Genomic DNA, 19,282 nt, shown 5'->3' on the forward strand with positions numbered 1-19,282 from the left:
TATGATTAGTTTGATGTCCCATGTCCTCAAAATATTTCTGCAAATCACACACACCCGGATTTACAAGAAATGTGAATCTTATATGGATCAGACCCAGTTTGGCTTCCGAAATGGGGTCGGCACACGTGAAGCACTCTTCTCCTTAAATGTACTAGTACAGAGGTGCAGGGACATGAATGTCGATGTATATACATGTTTTATTGATTACAAAAAAGCCTTCGACTGTGCGAAACATGAAAAGATGATAGAGATATTAAGATCGACTGGTATTGACCAATGCGATTTACGCATTATCAGCGCACTGTACTGGAATCAAACCGCATGTCAAAATCGATCAAAGAACATCAGAAGCGACTACAGTCAGAAAAGGTGTTCGTCAGGGTTGTGTGCTGTCACCTCTCTTATTCAACATTTATTCTGAGGCAATATTTAAGGAGGTGTTGTTGGAGGAAAACAGCGGGATAGTTATAAATGGACAGGCAATTAACATTATCAGGTATGCAGATGATACTGTTGTCATAGCAAATGAATTACCTGTGTTCCATCGCATGATAGACAAATTAGTCCAGTGCAGTGAAGAGTTTGGCCTGTTTGTCAACGCTTCCAAGACCAAAGTTGTAGTCTTCTCTAAAAGAAAAATTCCAACAACCCTGTCAATAAACGGCAGTAAGATTGAACAAATATCCTCCTTCAAATACTTGGGTACTGTGCTAGATGAGGAATGTGATTCCAAGAGAGAGAGAGAAAATCTAGAATAGAACAGGCCAGGAGGCAATTTTTTAGCATGAAACAGCTATTTACAAAATCGGACCTAAGTGTGCAATTAAGAATGCAAATGATTCGGTGCTATGTATTCTCCATTTTTCTCTTGACCAAAATCTAGAAAAAAGAATTGATGCCTTTGAAATGTATCTATATCGCCACCTACTCCGAATACCATGGGTGCTGAAAATTTCAAATGACGAAGTTGTTCATCGCATGAAGAAACAAAAAGAACTATTACTTACTGTTAAAAAAAAAGAAAAACCCAATATCTAGGGCACATTAGGAGAGGCGAGAAGTACCAGCTATTACAACTCATCATTGAAGGTAAAATACAGGGGAAAAGGTCTGTTGGCAGGAGGAAGAATTCATGGCTGAAGGACATCCGAAGATGGCACAACTGCACTTCAGAAGATGCTTTCCATGCTGCAACATCACGTCCAGAGCTGGCTATGTGGACCGCCAACCTCCACTAGGAGAAGGCGCCTCAAGAAGAAGAATATGACCTGAAGTGAAATAAATATGAATTAATTAAAGTACAAGTAATGTAAGTACATGGTAATGACATACCGGCGAAAAGAAAACTGCCCAGCACGAGAAGTGCTGAGCATCGAAGGAGGGACCCTGCTATATTCATATATTCATATCCAATCTTGTACAAGTGGCATGTATATCCACACTTTTCCTTGGATACGAACGAGGATCCCTCGTGGAAATTTTACTTTAGGCATTGTTTTTCGCTTTAGAACAACGTAAGGTGGAAGCTTCCTGCCATCACCTGTTGTAGCAAGCATTGCAGTACATCGTTGTTTTTCGCTTCCGGTAGTGCACACATTCAGTACAACAACACTCTATGTCCCTTTCTTACCAATTGTTCGACTTTGTGATATATAGGAACTAATTCGTGTTTGATCTGTGGTTCCTATTTGGGAGAACAAATATTTCTTCACTTTATGCTTCTCAATGACAAAGCGATGAAAATCAATTACTTTTTGGTTGATATCATTTGGCATTTTTGGCATAATGTTGTTCTTCATCGAAGAGAAAGTCCATTTCTTTTCATAAAATTAATCATCCAGCCTCGACTAACCTTCAGATTCGAGACACTGATTCCATGTGCAACAGCTATTTACTTTTCCGTAAATTCTGTCTGTCTGTCTGTCTGTCTGTCTGTCTGTCTGTACACGCATCACGAGAAAACAGCTGAAGAGAATTTAATGAAAATCCATATGTAAAGTCGGGTGATGAACCAGTACAATCTAGGCTATAAATTATTTTATTCACGCTGAGTGAAATGGTAGTTTAGGGGAAGGCCTGAAATGTAATTCTCAAATAAGTTATTTGTTATTAGTGGTCGTATCGATAAATACTACATAACTAACACAACTTTAGTTATGTCGTAAGTTAGTAGTAGTTATGTAAGAAGTTATTAAATTTCCGATCACTTATGTCTTATACATTGTTACCGTACTGCATACTGTATAATGACAGAGATATTCATGAATTTGGATTTTTGTTACTAAGTCCATATCAGCGTCGAATCACGAGAAAATGGGTAAACAGAATTTAGTAAAAATAGGTATGTAAAGTCTGAGAATAAGGAACTACAGTCTACGATATAAATAATTTTGTAAGACGCCCTAATATTACAGAGTTGAAAGAAAACTAATGTGAAGGCCTGCAACATAGAAAGCTCATAAACTTTATCAACAATAACATTACATTGACCATTGATTGTTGTGATGTGCTTTTTGTCTTCTGTTTCCACTCATCCCCGATAGATAGGATTACTGCAGCATACCGAGGTTTTTTTATTTTGCCATACGTCGCACCGACACTGGTAGGTCTTATGGCGACGATGGGATAGGAAAGGAATAGGGGTATGAAGGAAGTGGCCTAGGCTTTAATTATGGTACAGTCTGGTGTTACTGGTGTGAAAATGGGAAACCACGGAATAACGCCTTTTTAAGGGATGCCGGCAGTGGTGTTCGAATCCACTATCCCCCGGATGCAAGCTCACAGCTGCGCGCCTCTAACCACACAGCCAACTCACCTGGTCATACGGAGTGTAACAGCCTGCCTGTGTATTGGCGGGAAGTAGTTGGGGAGTTAGATAACTTTCTTCTTTAGCATGCGATTCCTCTGGTTCATACATTTTCTGATATTACTGGTACGTAACACACTGGTTCATCATAGCATTCGAGCTATTCAATCCCTACTCTGAGGCACTGATTGGAATGAGTAGTGTGAATATTTAACGGAATAATGACAGAGGAGTGTTCATGGCAGTCTGGGACCTGGTTATTCCAGTTGTGGAACTTTGGACGGTTAGATCGGCACCGTAGTACTGTTCGTTGAAAGTGAGAAAATGTGCGGCTTTTCATTTGATCGAGTATTTTATATGATAACATTGCTTTCAAATGCTACATTCCTACTGACGTTTTTGTAATGACCTATGTTGAATTCAGTTAGGAAAACCACCAAATCAGTCTTTCTGAGAATTCCGTAGCGAAGCACGGGTACATCAGCTAGTCATATATATAAGCAGATCCTCCTCTACTTTCGGAAACTTGCCTCTTTATGGTCCGCGAAATGCTTTGCGAGACTTGTTGGTCGCTTGAAATGCACCTCTCTGTTACCTCGGTAGCGCACGTTGCATTCGAACACTGAATACTTGCAGCGTGCTGCCCTATGTCCCTATGTTTCGGCGTAACTGATCACCACGAGTTTATATGATGCAGTATTACTAGAATTCCTGTTCACTGTGGACTAACAAACAATTTTGAGATCACAGGAAACACATGTTCCGTACCAAAACACTTGTAAAATAAGTTTGTACCAGACAGATCTGATTCTCTCTCTAAACTAGTGCAGTGGTATATCCTACCGCCTGATAACAGCACGTTGCCCATTATTTGGGATGCCCAGTTTTGCAATAGGAAGGCTGCTACCTGAGTAGTTGACATCTTTATTTTGAAACACATCCGGAGCTGCGTGATGAATGTTCGAAAAAGTGGGTGCGTCAAATACCGGTGCGTGAACATGTCTTTTTCTCCACTTTGGGCCTAAAAATATTGAGAAGTGTAAATTATGCAAGGGCGTGACTTATGTGAGAAAATGTGGTACATCACCATTGCTGAAAAATCGTGCAAAATTCTGATCTTCATAAAATGGAGCAAATTAGCCTATTGTATCCCATCTTTCAAAATGACAAATACTGCCTTATACAATTGATCATAGAAGGCATGATAGTTGGAAAACATTGATGTAAACATTGGCAGAGAAATTTCTTGGTGCTGAACCTTTGATGTTGATTTGACATCATGATACAGTAACTCTGATATGGAATGTGAAAAATAGGGACAACTATTCCATGAGGGTTGCCAACTTAACATGAGGGGATGACACCTGAAACAGAAATATACATTAATATATGAAATATCTGGTTCATGCTAATTTATTCTGCCTCATTCTATTTTGTGCTCTATCAAGTCGTTTGTACTCAATGTAAGTTTTTAACGCTAGTTACAGTGTTACAGTTGGTAAAGAATCCACAGAAATCAAGTTCAGGGAAAAATAATTTAAAATAGTTAATAGCCATTCCATCATTAGTTGACAAAATAGTGATGAAATGGCATTATGCCTGTCTAAACAATTGGAATGCTTTAGGTTAAGTACAGATGACACTCAACTTTTCGGCGTCTCCAAAGACCGAAAAAGCAGTTCGTGGGACGTAAAGCAAATAACTTTATTATTATTACACTTAAACTTTTCAACTAATTTTTGTTTTTAAGCACAGAATTACTCGGTACTGATTTTCTTTTCAACCAAAGATAGTTATTGTATTTTAGATTTCTATGTATTGTTTGTAATTGTTTTATTATTTACATGACTGTGTTCACTAACATCATGAATCTTACTGATTTCAGGAAAGGAAGAGTTGATGCTTTTGTACAGAGTACTGATAAGAACTTTTTGGTTCCTGTGGGTGGTGCAGTTATTGCTGGTTTTGACAAAGGACTTGTGGAACGAATATCTAGAATGTATCCAGGTAAGACAAGGTATTTTATTAATTTGTTATGTAGACGATTGGATTTTTACATCATAGTTGTACTGTGGATAGTACCATAGAAGCCTAAAAGGAATGGTCATGAGATATGAGAAAGCATTTACTGTGAAATAGGGACATCTTGCGCAATGAAACGTAGATTGCTTCTTATGCATATGTGACTAGGACTACTTACCGTATTTTATCACGTAATGAACACACTTTTTTGACGAAAAATACAGGTGAAAACTTCGGATGCGTAAATTATTCAAGGAATTCAGATATTTAAAAAATGATTTACAAAACATTTACTTTTAAAAGATACATCAAATATAATATATACACAATTGGTTCAACTTATTTGTGGTTATCATCATTTGGCATAAAATTCCAGCGTGAGATTTTTTCTGAAAAGTTAAATAGGTTACATCAGGTAAGTTGGATGCATAGGTTTGAAGTACTGACACTGGAAAATATTCTTCCCGTTATGAGTTGACAATACAACCTGAAGTGGAATAAACATGAACTAATAAAAGTACAATTCATGTAAGTGCATAATAATGACATACTGGCAGAAAAGCTGTCCAACTCAAGAAGGGCCCGGCATCAAAGAAGGGACCCTGCTAGATTTCCCCAAACCGTTCGTATCCATTCTTGTATGAATGACATGTCCATCTGCCCTTTATCTTGGATACGAACGTTGATCCCTCATGCAAATTTTATTTTAGGAATTTTTTTCGTTTTATAACAACATAAGGTGGAAGCTTCTTGCCATCACCTGTTTGTAGCAACCATTGCAGTACATCGTTGTTTTTCACTTCCGGTAGTGCATACGATACCACTCGATGTCCCTTTTTTATTGATTGTTCGACTTTGTGGCATATAGAAACAATTGGCGTCTGACCTGCAGTTCCTATTTGGGAGAGCAAATATCCTTTCACTTTACACTTCTCAGTAACAAAGCAAAGAAAATCAATTACTTTTTGGTTGAAATAATTCTGCATTTTTTGGCATAATTTTGTTCTTTGTTGAAGAGAAAGTCCATTTCTCTTCATAAAATTAATCATCCAGCCTCGGTTGACCTTCAAATCCGAGACACTTATTCCATGTGCGGCAGCTATTTCTCGTCCTTTAAAATACAGCATTTTGCGAGAAATGGCATATTCAACGTTGCATAACGAAATAATATATTTAAGCAGATCCTCCTCTACTTGCGGAAATTTGTCACTGTTTGGTCCGCGAAATAATTTGTGAGACTTGTTTGTCTCTGTTACCGCAGTAGCGCATGTTGCATTCTGAAACTGAATACTTGCGGCCCACTGCCCTATTCCCGTATGTTTTGGCATTAACTGATTACTGCGAGTTTATATGATGCGGTATTACTCAAATACTTGCTCACTGTGGACTAACAAACAATTTTTAGGTAACAGAAAAAGCATGTCGCATACCCGAAACATTCGTAAAATATGTTTGTACCAGACTGGAAGAGTGTCACTAGTCACTTCAGCACTGATTCTCTCACTGAAGTAGTGCAGTGGTATTTTCCACCGGCTGATAACAGCACATTGCCCAGTATTTGGAATGCCTGGTTTCGCAATGGGAAGGCTGCTACCTGAGTAGTTGACATATTTATTTCGAAACGCATCCGGAGCGGCGTGATGGATGTATGAAGAAGTGGGTGCGTCAAATACGTGAACATTTCTTTTTCTCAACTTTGGATTCAAAAATATTGGGATGTGTAAATTATGCGAGGACGTTAATTATGAGAGAAAATATGGTAGTCCATTGTCTAGTACTTGAACTGTTAGACTAAGCTCATGAAGCTATTTGTAAGTAACATCAAGAATCTGCTTTGCAGATATTGTCCTAACAAGATATTGAGTAAATATTGGACATATTGGACATATGGGAGTGACAGAATCCTACCCCTATTGTATAAAACAGTGGTTCCCCAACTTTAGACACCCGCAGCTCCCTTTCCATGCTAATCATATACCATCTTTGTCCTAATGACGATTGTGATTATGTAAGTTAGGTATGCTCTGATTCTTATATTTACTTTTGGTAATTGGAGAAATGAAGTTCAGTAGCAATAACATTGCCAAAAAAGGATGGCATATTTAATGTTTATAAATGACTATGTACATTGACCTTCATCCCACAGTTCCTCACAAACACACAATCATTTCACCTGCTAAGCTCCCTCTGTAGACTAATGGTAGAATATTAGACTCCAAATCTTAACATCATGGGTTCAAACCCAGCAGAGATAGTCAGATTTTTGAAATGCAACAAAGAGCCCATTTGACACTTGATTTCTTATTTAATTTAATTTAATTAAAAAGCCTCAGAATATAACCTTTAAGTTGTTCAGTCTGTTGATACTACTTCTTTTCTAGTAATTAATTCTAGGATTGGATTGCAGTGACTGTCTCCGCCACACTTGCCTGTCCTCAGCCAGCCTTTCAGCTACAGGCTGTGAGGAGCAGTTCAGGTCCCTGTTTGATGTTCTCCAGTCTGTATGTGCCGCTTGCATTCGAATTGTTGATGGCGGCCTTCAGTAAGGTGGCCAGTAGTCCCTTGTGCTTAAGGGTGTGACCCCGCTAAGAATTCCTCCATCAGTAGGTGGTGTGTGTTCCACAGTCAGGCCACCCTGTCGCTACTAATGCAAGATTGAGAAAATGCAAGAAAATACCTGGAAAAGAACTGTCTTAATAACATGCTTTATTCCGTAAAGAACATTCTATGAAATCACTTTTGATATGTGTATATAGTGAAACCTTGGTAAGCGAGTAACTTGATCGATGAGTGTTTTGCAAGACGAGCAAACATTTTAATAAATTAATGTAAATAAATAAATGAATACTGGATTAAAGCCACTATATTTATTTAATGAAGCCGAGCTTTCAGCCAAATTGCATTGTCCAGAAACAGGGAAGACAGAACATCACGTTAAAGATTCAAAACACTTTTTGCAGAAGTTACGTGAGCTACGAGTGGACGAAGGTGACATCCTGGTAAGCTTTGATGTTACGTCACTTTTTATTAATATACCAGTAGAAGAAACGCTTGCTTACATCAGACGATACTTGTCTGAGGACTTGACAAATCTGGCAGCAGTTTGTTTAAAATCTACTTACTTCTACTACAAAGGGGATTATTATGAACAGATAGAAGGAGCAGGAATGGGTTCACCTCTGTCACCAGTGGCTGCTAATGTTTTTATGGAACACTTTGAGTCTGCTGCATTAACTACAGTGCCATTGAAACCTAAGTGCTTCTATCGTTACGTGGATGACACATTTTCAGTTTGGCCACGTGGAAGGGAAACATTAAATGAACTTTTGCAACACCTAAATTCCATTAACAGTAAGGTAAGTTACCTTTCCTTGATGTGCTAGTATACAAGGAGAATGATGGTACACTAGGCCATGCAATGTACAAGAAACCTACACATTCTGAAAGATACCTTCATAAGTCCTCACATCACCACCCGTGCCAAAAAGCAGCTCTCCTTCGAATGTTACTTACTAGGGTGAATAACGTTGCAGACGCTGATAACCACTCAAGTGTATTAAGAGAACTGACAACATCCATGAAGAAAAACGGCTATACAACAGGAGACACAGCACGAGCTGTGAAGACCAAGAATCCTAACAGGGATAGTACCAATCAGGACTACAGTAAAAAGAAGAAAGTATTCCTTCCTTACGTTGCAGGTATAACTGACAGAATAGGGTGCATTCTTAGCAAACACAATATAATTCCAGTTTTCTCCACAGACCGGAAGCTCAAATCCCTGTTTCGACCATTCAAAGAAAAACCACATGTTGAAACACCGGGCGCGTATGAAGTTCCATGTGGTTGCTCATATATTAGCATGATATAAAGGCTTGTCAGCATCAGGGTGAAAGAACACATTAGGTCGGTAAAGATTGTTGCTCTTTCATCCTCTACGGAGAATGCCATAAGCCAGTCTGTCATAGCAGAACATTTCTACAGTACAGACCATGAAATCCTCTTTGACCAAGCGAAGGTCATCGCGCCTGTAAAAGACTTCTATGCTCGACTGGTATGAGAAGCCATAGAGATAGAGCTGCGCCCAAATAACATAAACAGGGAAGGCGGCTTCAAGTTATCAAATACGTGGTGTACTGCAGAAATACATGCATAACACTACCATGGAACAGCAGGACGCACTCACAAAACTGCCAACAGGGGGCGGTGAATTACAGCACGGTGATCCTTGAGTCCTATTAGTGGTGTAGGCCATGGATAGTACGGTCATGACTTCCACGTTTCTTTGAATTTCTTTGCTCACTGTCGGAAGCAGAATTTAACTTGCCCTGATGAAGGCCAATGCAAGTTGACTGAAAGCTCGGCTTCATTAAATAAATATAGTGGCTTTAATCCAGTATTCATTTATTTATTTACGTTAATAATATGAGCCACGAAAACCTACGTTCATTATTTTAATAAATTGTAACTTCGTAAGCGAGCGAGGTTCTGCAGTATGAGCATTACATGTGCTGACTTCCTTCCCCCCCTCTGCCTCGCTCTTTCCTAGGGGATTGCATGTAATGTTCTCCCATGCTGGACTTCAGTTGGCGTGCCTCAGTCGCATAGTCAACACCATACGAGCATACATGTTTTTTATTTTTTATTAGTGTTGTAATTGAACTGCAGCAATAGGCCCAGTGAAGGAAAAGAAAAGGCTGAAAAGTAACTCAGTAGGAAGGAGATGATTATGATGGAAGTTAGGAAGGAAATAATTGAAAAGCACAAACGAGATGTGCAAGTGGCTGATAATTGCAAGATTTGATAATAAGACTATGCCAATGATTTGCACAGTATTGCACCCTTCCCGCGTCCAGGTCAGGCCGCAAAGAAATCCAGACTAGCTCATGTTCAAGTAAATTTCTAACTTTCCTCGTTCCTTGAGGTCATGGGTCCAAAGGAAAAATTGGTTCGCAGTTTTCGCCGGCTGAATTCGCTTGATTTCAGTTAATGGACGTCTACATTTTACCGATCAATCATTTGACATAATCAAATTAGTAATTCTTAACCTAATGGTTTATAGCTATTGACTTATACTATTTTAACATAAAAACGCTAATAAGTTTCATTAATATTATTTATTGCGATTGAGAATCTTGAAAATGAAAGAAGAATAAAATATCATTCCAAATAAGTATCTCTTCTTATGTAAAACTCGTTAATTAATGAAATAAGTTATCAAAGCTTTGATTGAGACAAAAATTTACAATTATGTCAATAATGGAAATTATATCTAAGATAATTCTTGGAATTCTGTTGCCAGTAAATTAAAATCACATCTCTTGTTGTCTTTTTCTTTGTTACCGAATGAAATTATAATCCTTACCTTCGTTAAAGTTTTAAAATTTTACAGATCAATCTGGAAATCATTGAGCATCATTCGTTGCCTTGAGTTAAAAAATCCTAATTTCATTCACATTGTCGTAGTTGATTAATAATAATATTTAAGATATCAGTACTTTCAATAATCATTGACAATTTCATTCATTTCAGTTTTCTTATATGTGGATACGTCAGAAAAAAGATAAGCGATAACTCATTAATTACATATACATTCTCAAAAATTATCATCTATCATTATTATTAATATTAATAGCTCATGTGGTTATCATCCCTGTCATAACTTCTACGAATCAAGTTAACTGCATGAATGTATCATATGCAACATAACAACATGTCATCACTAACTTACAACACCTCATTCATCTTTATTTTATGAAAATAGGTTTGGCATGCCATTTAAGAAGACTCTAACTACCAATATCTTCATCAATTATGTGTCAGTAACCTCACCAGTATCATAATTATGATAGGTAAATGTGATATATCTTTATTTGTTAAGCGAATATGACTGTGGTTGAAATCTGGGTAACGTTGGTTTAAATTCTACCTAACTTTCCTTATATGTGCTTATCTCAATGATCTATATGTGCCTACTCTCTATATGTGAGATAAATAATTCATATTCAACGTTGGATATGGAATACCTAGGAATTATTATTCATCATGGAGTCAACTATATATTATTAACCTCAACTTGCATCAATACTCTCACTATAACCCTTGCAACAAATCATTCTCTTCTTTATTGACGAAATAATAACTACCACCATCATTATTCTTCTTATTCACTTATTCTTCATATACATCAATTTCATATTTTCTCATCATATTTCTTCATTCATCTCAACAACTTTCATATACACGTTGACTTGACGCAGACTATTCCCTGATCATCAACTATTTGCTTGAATATTCCATTTCTTCTTAATTCATCTCGGTATCTTTAATATTACTCATTTATCTTCACATAATCCAACTATAAGATATTTAAGGCATGGTATCATCCCCATTTTATAATATGTCAACCATAACTTATCTGTTACGTTAACCACAATTTTTTTAATGTTGTCAATCTTATGTTAATTTTAAGGACACTTCCTCTAAAGCATTACTTTGTCAATTTATATATTTTTCATCTAAACAGTGTTATGTGGCTGAAGATGTTGATAATATACGAAACATGTACCACTTTTGACCATTAAAAATTGCCTTAAGCAATCATTGTATTGACTAAGTGGAAAATGAATAAATACTTAATTGTTAACCACAATGTCGATATCACTCTTGTAATTCACATGTACTAATCTCTTTTCTATATATGACAACATTACGGCCGAGCTCAATAGCTGCAGTCGCTTAAGTGCGGCCAGTGTCCAGTATTCGGGAGATAGTAGGTTTGAACCCCACTGTCGGCTGCCCTGAAAGTGGTTTTCCGTGGTTTCCCATTTTCACACCAGGCAAATGCTGGGGCTGTACCTTAGTTAAGGCCACGGCCGCTTCCTTCCCACTCCTAGTCCTTCCCTGTTCCATCATCGCCATAAGACCTATCTGTGTCGGTGCGACGTAAAGCAACTAGCAAAGAAAAAACAACATTACGAACGCACTGGTAAGTTACCTATATCACATTCACATCCTAGCCAAAGATTTGCTATTTCATTGACATTGTTACATGTATATGATATCATGCCAAAAATCCACTTTTTATGAGCTGATTCGCAAATTTCACTGCTCTATAACTTACTGAACATCCTGAAATTATATTTTGTTTAAAAAGGTTTCCAATTTACTTACTTCGTAGACGTATTTGACTTATCTTTTTCCCTTGGCTCCATTGATGTTGAAATCAGATGTACTGGGCCATCTGCAATCTAGATCTCTCTGCTACATTTCCCGGTCTCTGGGATGCTGTGGCACAGGTCATGCTCCGTTTTCTGTCATCTCAGGTAACGCCTTCACCGGACTTCGGCCATGGTCTTCTTAGTTCATGTTGATGGGCATGTCTTGCGCAGATGTAACAGAAATGCAAATATACATGGTCAGTTTCATCATCGTTGGGTTATCACTGCCTTCTAGTATCAATTTAGGTGTTAAATAAAATGTTTCTAACTTTCAATTCTGAATATTCTCCTTTAGATTACCAATATGTCTGCCTGTAATTCGCTTATATGTTCTGATTTCTGTTACATATATCGACTCTAATTGCTGTGATTTTTAATATGTCTTGCAGGCAAGCTTAAAATATTATCCGCTGCTGTTGTTCGGAATTTGTGATGTAGTGCTTACGTAATCTGCTTCTTGATGTAATATTTTAATTTCTCGGCGATTCTTTCACATGTTCCAAAGCAAAATTCTTACATATCTGTCTTCTTATCTCAAATGATTTACCAATTCTATTCAAATAGTAGATATCAGCTCGTAATATTTGCTTATTTCTCCCTCAGTGATACAATGCTGCTTCTTGCTTCGAGTATTTGTGAGAAGTTGCGATAATAATGCTGTAACAATCTAAATCATTCCTTTCTTTTTCTCAGCGCTGCCTTTATATTTCTCAGCTCGATTATGCTATATTTATTAACTTCGTGATCTCGATGATTGAATTTCTGTTCCGTATCTATACTTCTCACGGCAGTTAACAGGCCTCAGAATACTTCAAAGAATTTCTTATATTCTGTAAAAAAATTCTTTGGTTTTTTTACTGTTGAGTTTTTAAAGATGGTAGTAGAACAGACAGATATGCTCAACATAACGTGCAGTCACACACTATGTTATTTCTGTTCCAATCGAGGGTAAATTAATGGGTGTAGGAAATGTATGTGGTTTTTGCAGCTTATATGTTAATAAGCATAGTACAGAAACCTATATTAAGATCTTATTTCTCAAAAAACTGGGTACTAGCTACTCCTATATTTGGTTCAGCCATTTCCCTTGTTCGATTTGAAGGATTAAAAGATTCCTCCACTGCGCTGACCTTGGGTAATTCCGGTAACTTATGCTGAATGTATGTTTATGCATTAATAACAAACTAAAAAATTTGTGGTAAAATTAATTGAACTGTCAATTATGATACAGTCCATTTGACCTGAATCCAAAATATCTGCTATATTTTGCTGGAATCCTACAAGTTGAGATTCAGTGGAATAACCTTTCCTAAACTAACTGCCTTCTATCAAAGCAGTTATTAATTTTGCAAACATGTCTAATATAATCTGAAAGAATGCTTTCCCAAAGCTTTCTTGCAATTACACCAGTAGATGTTCAGAACTGAGTAATCTTCAGATCCAAAATTCACAAATGGCAAATTGACCAAAGAAGAAGACTGAAACAATCTGGTCTGAAGACAGAAAGGACCTCCACAGTAAAAGAATGAAAGAAATATGAGCACAAAGGAAGGCAAAAGCATGCCTCTAAATACTTTGCGTAGTCCTAATGGGTTTATTCATTATTAATAATAATAATAATAATAATAATAATAATAATAAATAATGAAAGTTGCACGTGAAAGGAAAACAGGACTGAAGAAGATTCAGATTATGATGGATGGACTGGTTAATCATAAAGAAACAGGAGCTGGGATGGAACATGGGAATGGGTGAAGATAGACTAAATGGAAGGAAATTATATTTGCTCTGACCCTGCTGCATGTGCCCATCAGTATTTTTAAAATATTTAGGCTTTAATAAATTATTATGCCCAGGTAGAGTACAGTATGATTAATGACCTTGTTAAAATGCTCTTTCTTTCCAGGGCGAGCATCATCTAGTCCAGCCATGGATGTATTTATTACACTTCTATCCTTGGGAGTGAATGGCTACAAGAATCTCATAACACAGAGGAAAGAAATGTATACCTACCTTAAGGAAGAGCTGAGTAAAATTGCTTTCAAACATGGTGAAAGGATCTTAGAAACTAAAAACAATCCAATATCAATGGGTAATAGAGTTATTGTAATTATGCACTTTGTAGTCAATTAGCAGTTAGTTCTTTTCACCTTAAATAATCTTGCAAAGTTATCACATTATTTTTCTTCAGATTGATTCAACATTATATAAAACTCCCTCTGTGGATCGGTGGTACAGCATTGGATCCAAAGTTTCTAGGTTCAAACCTGTCGGAGATGGTAAGATTTTTGAATGATGAGGGGAGATCAATTTGGCACTCATCATATAATGTTGTCAGCATGTAAAAGATCTCTGGTAACACATTCAGTGTTTATCCAACTAGTACAGTGTCACTGCATTAATAATAATAATAATAATAATAATAATAATAATAATAATAATAATAATAATAATAATAATAATAATAAAGAGCACTCGAATGAGTATTAAGTTTTAATGGATTTCACTCTTTGCTGTACTCGGGACAGTGTTTTTTTGTCTGTTTTTACGTTTTAGGAGGTGGTAACAAGCGCACGTGCCATTGCACAGTTGGGTTGTGGAATTTTGTCTTTCCTCATATTTTGTGGTGGAAGCCATGTATTGCATATCTGGTCTTCGTTCTTGAAGTTCTTTGGTCCAGTTAGGTTTGATCATAGCATCACTGCCATAGAATTCAAGGTCTACATTTGTGCATTTCCTTACAAGTTTTTTCTGAAGTGCTTGGAATGGGCTGGAAAATGGCAATGGTAGATTGAGTTGTAGGTCTTCAATGGAATACCGTATTTACTCATGTGTTAGACCCCCTCACATATTAGATCCTCCTTGGCTTTTCGAGATGAAGAAAACGAAAAGAAATAAATCTCACGTACAAGATCCCCCAACGTAATTCGTCAGGGAAGAACGATTCCACTTGGAGGCGGCTACAAGCCTTATGCAGCTCTGATGACATCACACAAATTTTTGAATATTTTCATCCGTACAACCCACGCAATATAAACACATGTTGAAGCCATGTGGTAGTCTGTGTTTCGTAGTTAAGAAATGTCCGCCTCCGTAGCGTAGGCCGACTGCAGCTCTGATGACCTTGCACAAATAGGTGAATAGTTTTGTGTCTGACCTGCGCATTGCAAGCACACATCAGTCATGTATATATGTCTGTGTTTTGTAGTTACGAATGTCTGCCAGTGTAATGGTTAGCACAATTAGCTGTCGTTCTCGGGAGTCTGAGTTTGATTCCCGGTACTGTATTGCCAGAGATATACGAATGGCAGGCAGGTTGATTTGCAGTAAAAATGGTACATCCAGTTCCCTTCCACTGGGAGTTGTTTAAAAAAGAGCTGCACCACCTAGGGATGAGGAAGCAAGTTTACTTTATTTAAGAAATATTCACGATTGTTGCTAGGCCTATTAATATCGGCAGGCATGATCATCAACAAAGTGATCATTTAATATCTCATAACTCAGGCTAATATAGGGTTTTTTTGGGAGAGAAGTAGGTTTAAAACATGATATAAACAATCCAATTACAATTGTTTTACTCGCCAATGTACCTAACAAATAATAATAATAATAATAATAATAATAATATTGATTTTTTTATGTCCCCACTTACTTTCAATGATTTTTGGAGATGCCAAACAAAACATACTAGGATGTGCATTAATAAAAATGGGAGACAACGAAGTACGAAATTAAACATTATGATAATAAAATGCATTACTGCCACACCTGTAGATATCCATAAATGTGGCAAACTTTCCTTTTATTTATTTTTATTCTTTCCGTCACGGAACTTTTGGCACTATCTGGGCGATACTGTACCTAACCTAAACAATGCGGTCTCTCTTATCTCATTTACAGGTGTTTAGGTAAATCCTATGTGATAAATATAGGGAACAAGCATTAAAATAAGGATCTGGCTTTCAACAGCCGCAGTTATCAAAAGAATGCTTCCATTCACTATGTATTACATTCGGAAATACAATTTGTAACATACGCTAGTTATCAGCTGGTGGTTTGGCACACTTTCAACAGCACGGCTTTATTCAGAAGGAGTGGCTTCTGCTACACATACACAGGCTGGGATATCTGGGAATATTGGAGACCACCTCCAGAAACCATTTGGGAATAGCGTCACACAGTTTGGACTCTATAGTCGGGAACAAAACTATTTTTAAAAGGTTCAAAAAGATGGGACCTCGAATGCTCTCAGTCTCGATTGCAGTGCATGGCTGACAAGATGGCAGTGAAGATGACGTAACTTGAAATGCCGACATGCCGGTAGCAGGTGAGTTAGCGGCGCAAGGCAATTAAAATGAAAGGATTGATCAGGTTTACTGTGTGGTAGGTCTACTGTCAACTGACAGAGACAAATGACTGGCCATTGAGTTATTTTGTATCAATATTGCATAATATGGTAATACGATACCCTTATCCCTTTTCTCTGCAGGGTCGAGTATGAAGTGAGACGAATCTTCGTAGCAAGTTTTTACAACCATACGCCCATCCTGACGTCGACCTCATTACCGGAATTAATGAGATGAAACGAATACGTGATACGAGTAACTAAAACGGATTATATTTATTTTATATGTAGGCCTAAAAGTTGTGTTTGCCATTTATTGACTTTCTACGTTTAGAAATACTGTCTTCCAAGGAAAATAGCCGGTATAACTCCAATACATTCATAGGTTTGTTAAAGAACAGTGTAGAATGTTTACGTGCACTATTTATAGCTCTTTATATCCTAGAAGTCATGTGTTCACTGCACAAAATTTGAGTTTGTTACATATTTAGGGGCCGTATTTTTTGGTAATACCGATATGCACGAGTTTTTTTGATATCTTCTTTCTTGTCTATATATGACTTCCCAGGTACTAAAAATACTGTATTTTAGCAAAATGAACTCGCAAAATATCGCGAAATTTGATTTATTGCGCGAATTGCGCAAATAATCGCGAAATATACACCACTTGGTGCGAAAAATGCAAAATGGCACCGGAAGAGCTCTCCAATAAACGTTTAAATGCTTCTGAGAACTTGACTATCGTAGTTTCCTTCTCATTTGCTTGATACCGCTGTATATTCTCCACACAAATGCACATAAAGCGGTATGCACTGTATATCGAAAGTATGTGTATTCAGTTCCATGATCTCTAAGGCAGTCGATAAAAATCAATATCTGTTATCGATTACAGCAAATAGCGTTGTGGTCGTAACAAGATACAAGACCGGTCGTAGATACAGCAGTGCGCAATGAGAGTTCGTTACTTACGAACATCTATCAGCAAATGTCCAACCTTTCAGTATAAAAATGCTGAAAACTGAAGTCACAACAGGTTTTTCGAGGGCCGAAGAATACTACAGTGAGGGGTTCTATATATTTGATGCTGCAAGAAAGATTCTAATGTATCAATAGTGTACCGGTAATATTCGTAAAGTTGAAACGTGCGATATACATGGCAGAGAATCAGAATGAAGCAAATGAACATAATTCAAAGCGGCAAATAACAATCGGCGATACTTTACAGATCGTAAAGGTGTTGAAAAATTATAGAGAGCAATTTGTAATAGACACAAAAAAAGCATTCACGCAAGCCAACATAGCAAAAAAGGATAATCCTGGCATAAGGAAGAGAACGAATATAAAAGGAAAGATAAATAATACTGCCTTTCTTCTTCTTCTTCTTCTTCTTCTTCTTCTTCTTTTATGACCACATAGGATCACTTTAGTCAGTCCGTCGTTCAGGTCTCTTTGAAGGGATTGTTCGGGCTTTGCGGTCCTCCCAGTACTTCTTCAGACGCTCCGATCTTCGTGCCCTTTCCTCAGTTGAAAATGTGCGTGTTGTTGGTTTGTTTTGTGTAAGGGTAAAGCGGAGGTTTGTATTCTTGAGTTTTGTATTCAATTTTATCTTATTTTTGGTGTCTTCTGTTGTAAGGCCTATTTCCTTCAGATCCTCTCTTACTTCTCTGATCCATTTACATCCTGTTGTGGTATTTTTTGAGACGAGATTGTGTTGTACTAGTTGTTTCAGAAGTCTCGAGTCCTGCATCCTCATGATATGTCCAAAGAATCCCAGTCTTCTCTTACGCATAGTATCTGTAATGGGTTCTAGCTCTTTGTACACGACTTTGTTAGGTATTAACCGCCACTGTCCATCTTTCTGATATTTTTTGTTGATACAGGTTCTTCCAATCCTCCTTTCAATTTTCTGAAGTCTGTCAGTCTTTGATTGTTTATTCAGGTAAAAGAGTGTTTCTGCTGCATATGTAGCTTCCGGTTTTATAACTGTGTTGTAGTGTTTTATTTTTGTATTTATTGATAGACATTTCTTTTTGTAGATATCCCATGTTAATTTTTGTGCTTTAGCTAATCTATTTGTTCTTACTTGGATTGAGATTTTTTCATTTAAGTTATGTGTTATTACTTCTCCAAGATATTTAAACTGAGTTACTATTTTGATTTTATTACCATTTATGGTGACTTCTTTTAGCTGTGTTGGTTTTTGGGGCATAATTTCTGTTTTTTCAAATGATATTTTGAGGCCAATTTTATTTGCAATGTTTTGAAGTTCTGATATCTGGGTTTTTGCTTCTTTTATGTCCACTGCTAGTAATGCTAAATCGTCAGCAAAATCCAGGCAATTTGTTTTGATTTTTCGGCCAATCTTTATTTTGGGGGGACATTTTCTAAACCATTCCCTCATTACCATTTCTAGAGCACAGTTAAATAATTGTGGTGAGAGCCATCTCCCTGCCGTAGTCCAGTTTTAATTTCAAATGTGTCTGATGTTTCACCCCCTAAACTTCACTTTTGACTTGGTATTGGTGAGAGTCAATTTTATCATGTTTATTAATTTGGGGTGTAGTCCAAGGTGTCTTAAAATTTTAAACAGAGATTCTCTATGGATGCAATCATAAGCTTTCTTGAAATCTACAAATGTTATCACCATATCTCTGTTTCTTCTCCTGTTATAGTCCATTATCAACTTAAGACTCATGATCTGATCAGGACAGCTCCTCCAGGGTCTGAAACCTCCTTGATATTCTCCTAGTTCTTTCTCAAGTTGTAAACTTATCCTATTAAGGATGATTATTGAAAATATTTTGTATGTTATGTCTAGGAGCGAGATTCCCCTGTAGTTATTAGGGTCGGTTTTGTCCCCTTTTTTGTGCAGAGGATGAATGAGGGCTG

The 19,282-nt window shown here is 37.1% G+C and overlaps 1 protein-coding gene across 1 annotated transcript in view; it reads left to right on the top strand.

Moving 5' to 3' along the window:
* The window catches only part of SecS (Sec synthetase), a 180,303-nt gene that overhangs the window by 127,953 nt on the left and 33,068 nt on the right, over window positions 1-19,282 (top strand). Inside the window, exons 7-8 of the mRNA XM_067147362.2 lie at window positions 4,692-4,813; window positions 13,955-14,140. Coding sequence (XP_067003463.1) covers window positions 4,692-4,813; window positions 13,955-14,140 — 308 coding nt within the window. The remainder of the gene's footprint in view (window positions 1-4,691; window positions 4,814-13,954; window positions 14,141-19,282) is intronic.

The sequence above is a fragment of the Anabrus simplex genome, chromosome 5, assembly GCF_040414725.1.
Source record: "Anabrus simplex isolate iqAnaSimp1 chromosome 5, ASM4041472v1, whole genome shotgun sequence".
Taxonomy (NCBI): domain Eukaryota; kingdom Metazoa; phylum Arthropoda; class Insecta; order Orthoptera; family Tettigoniidae; genus Anabrus; species Anabrus simplex.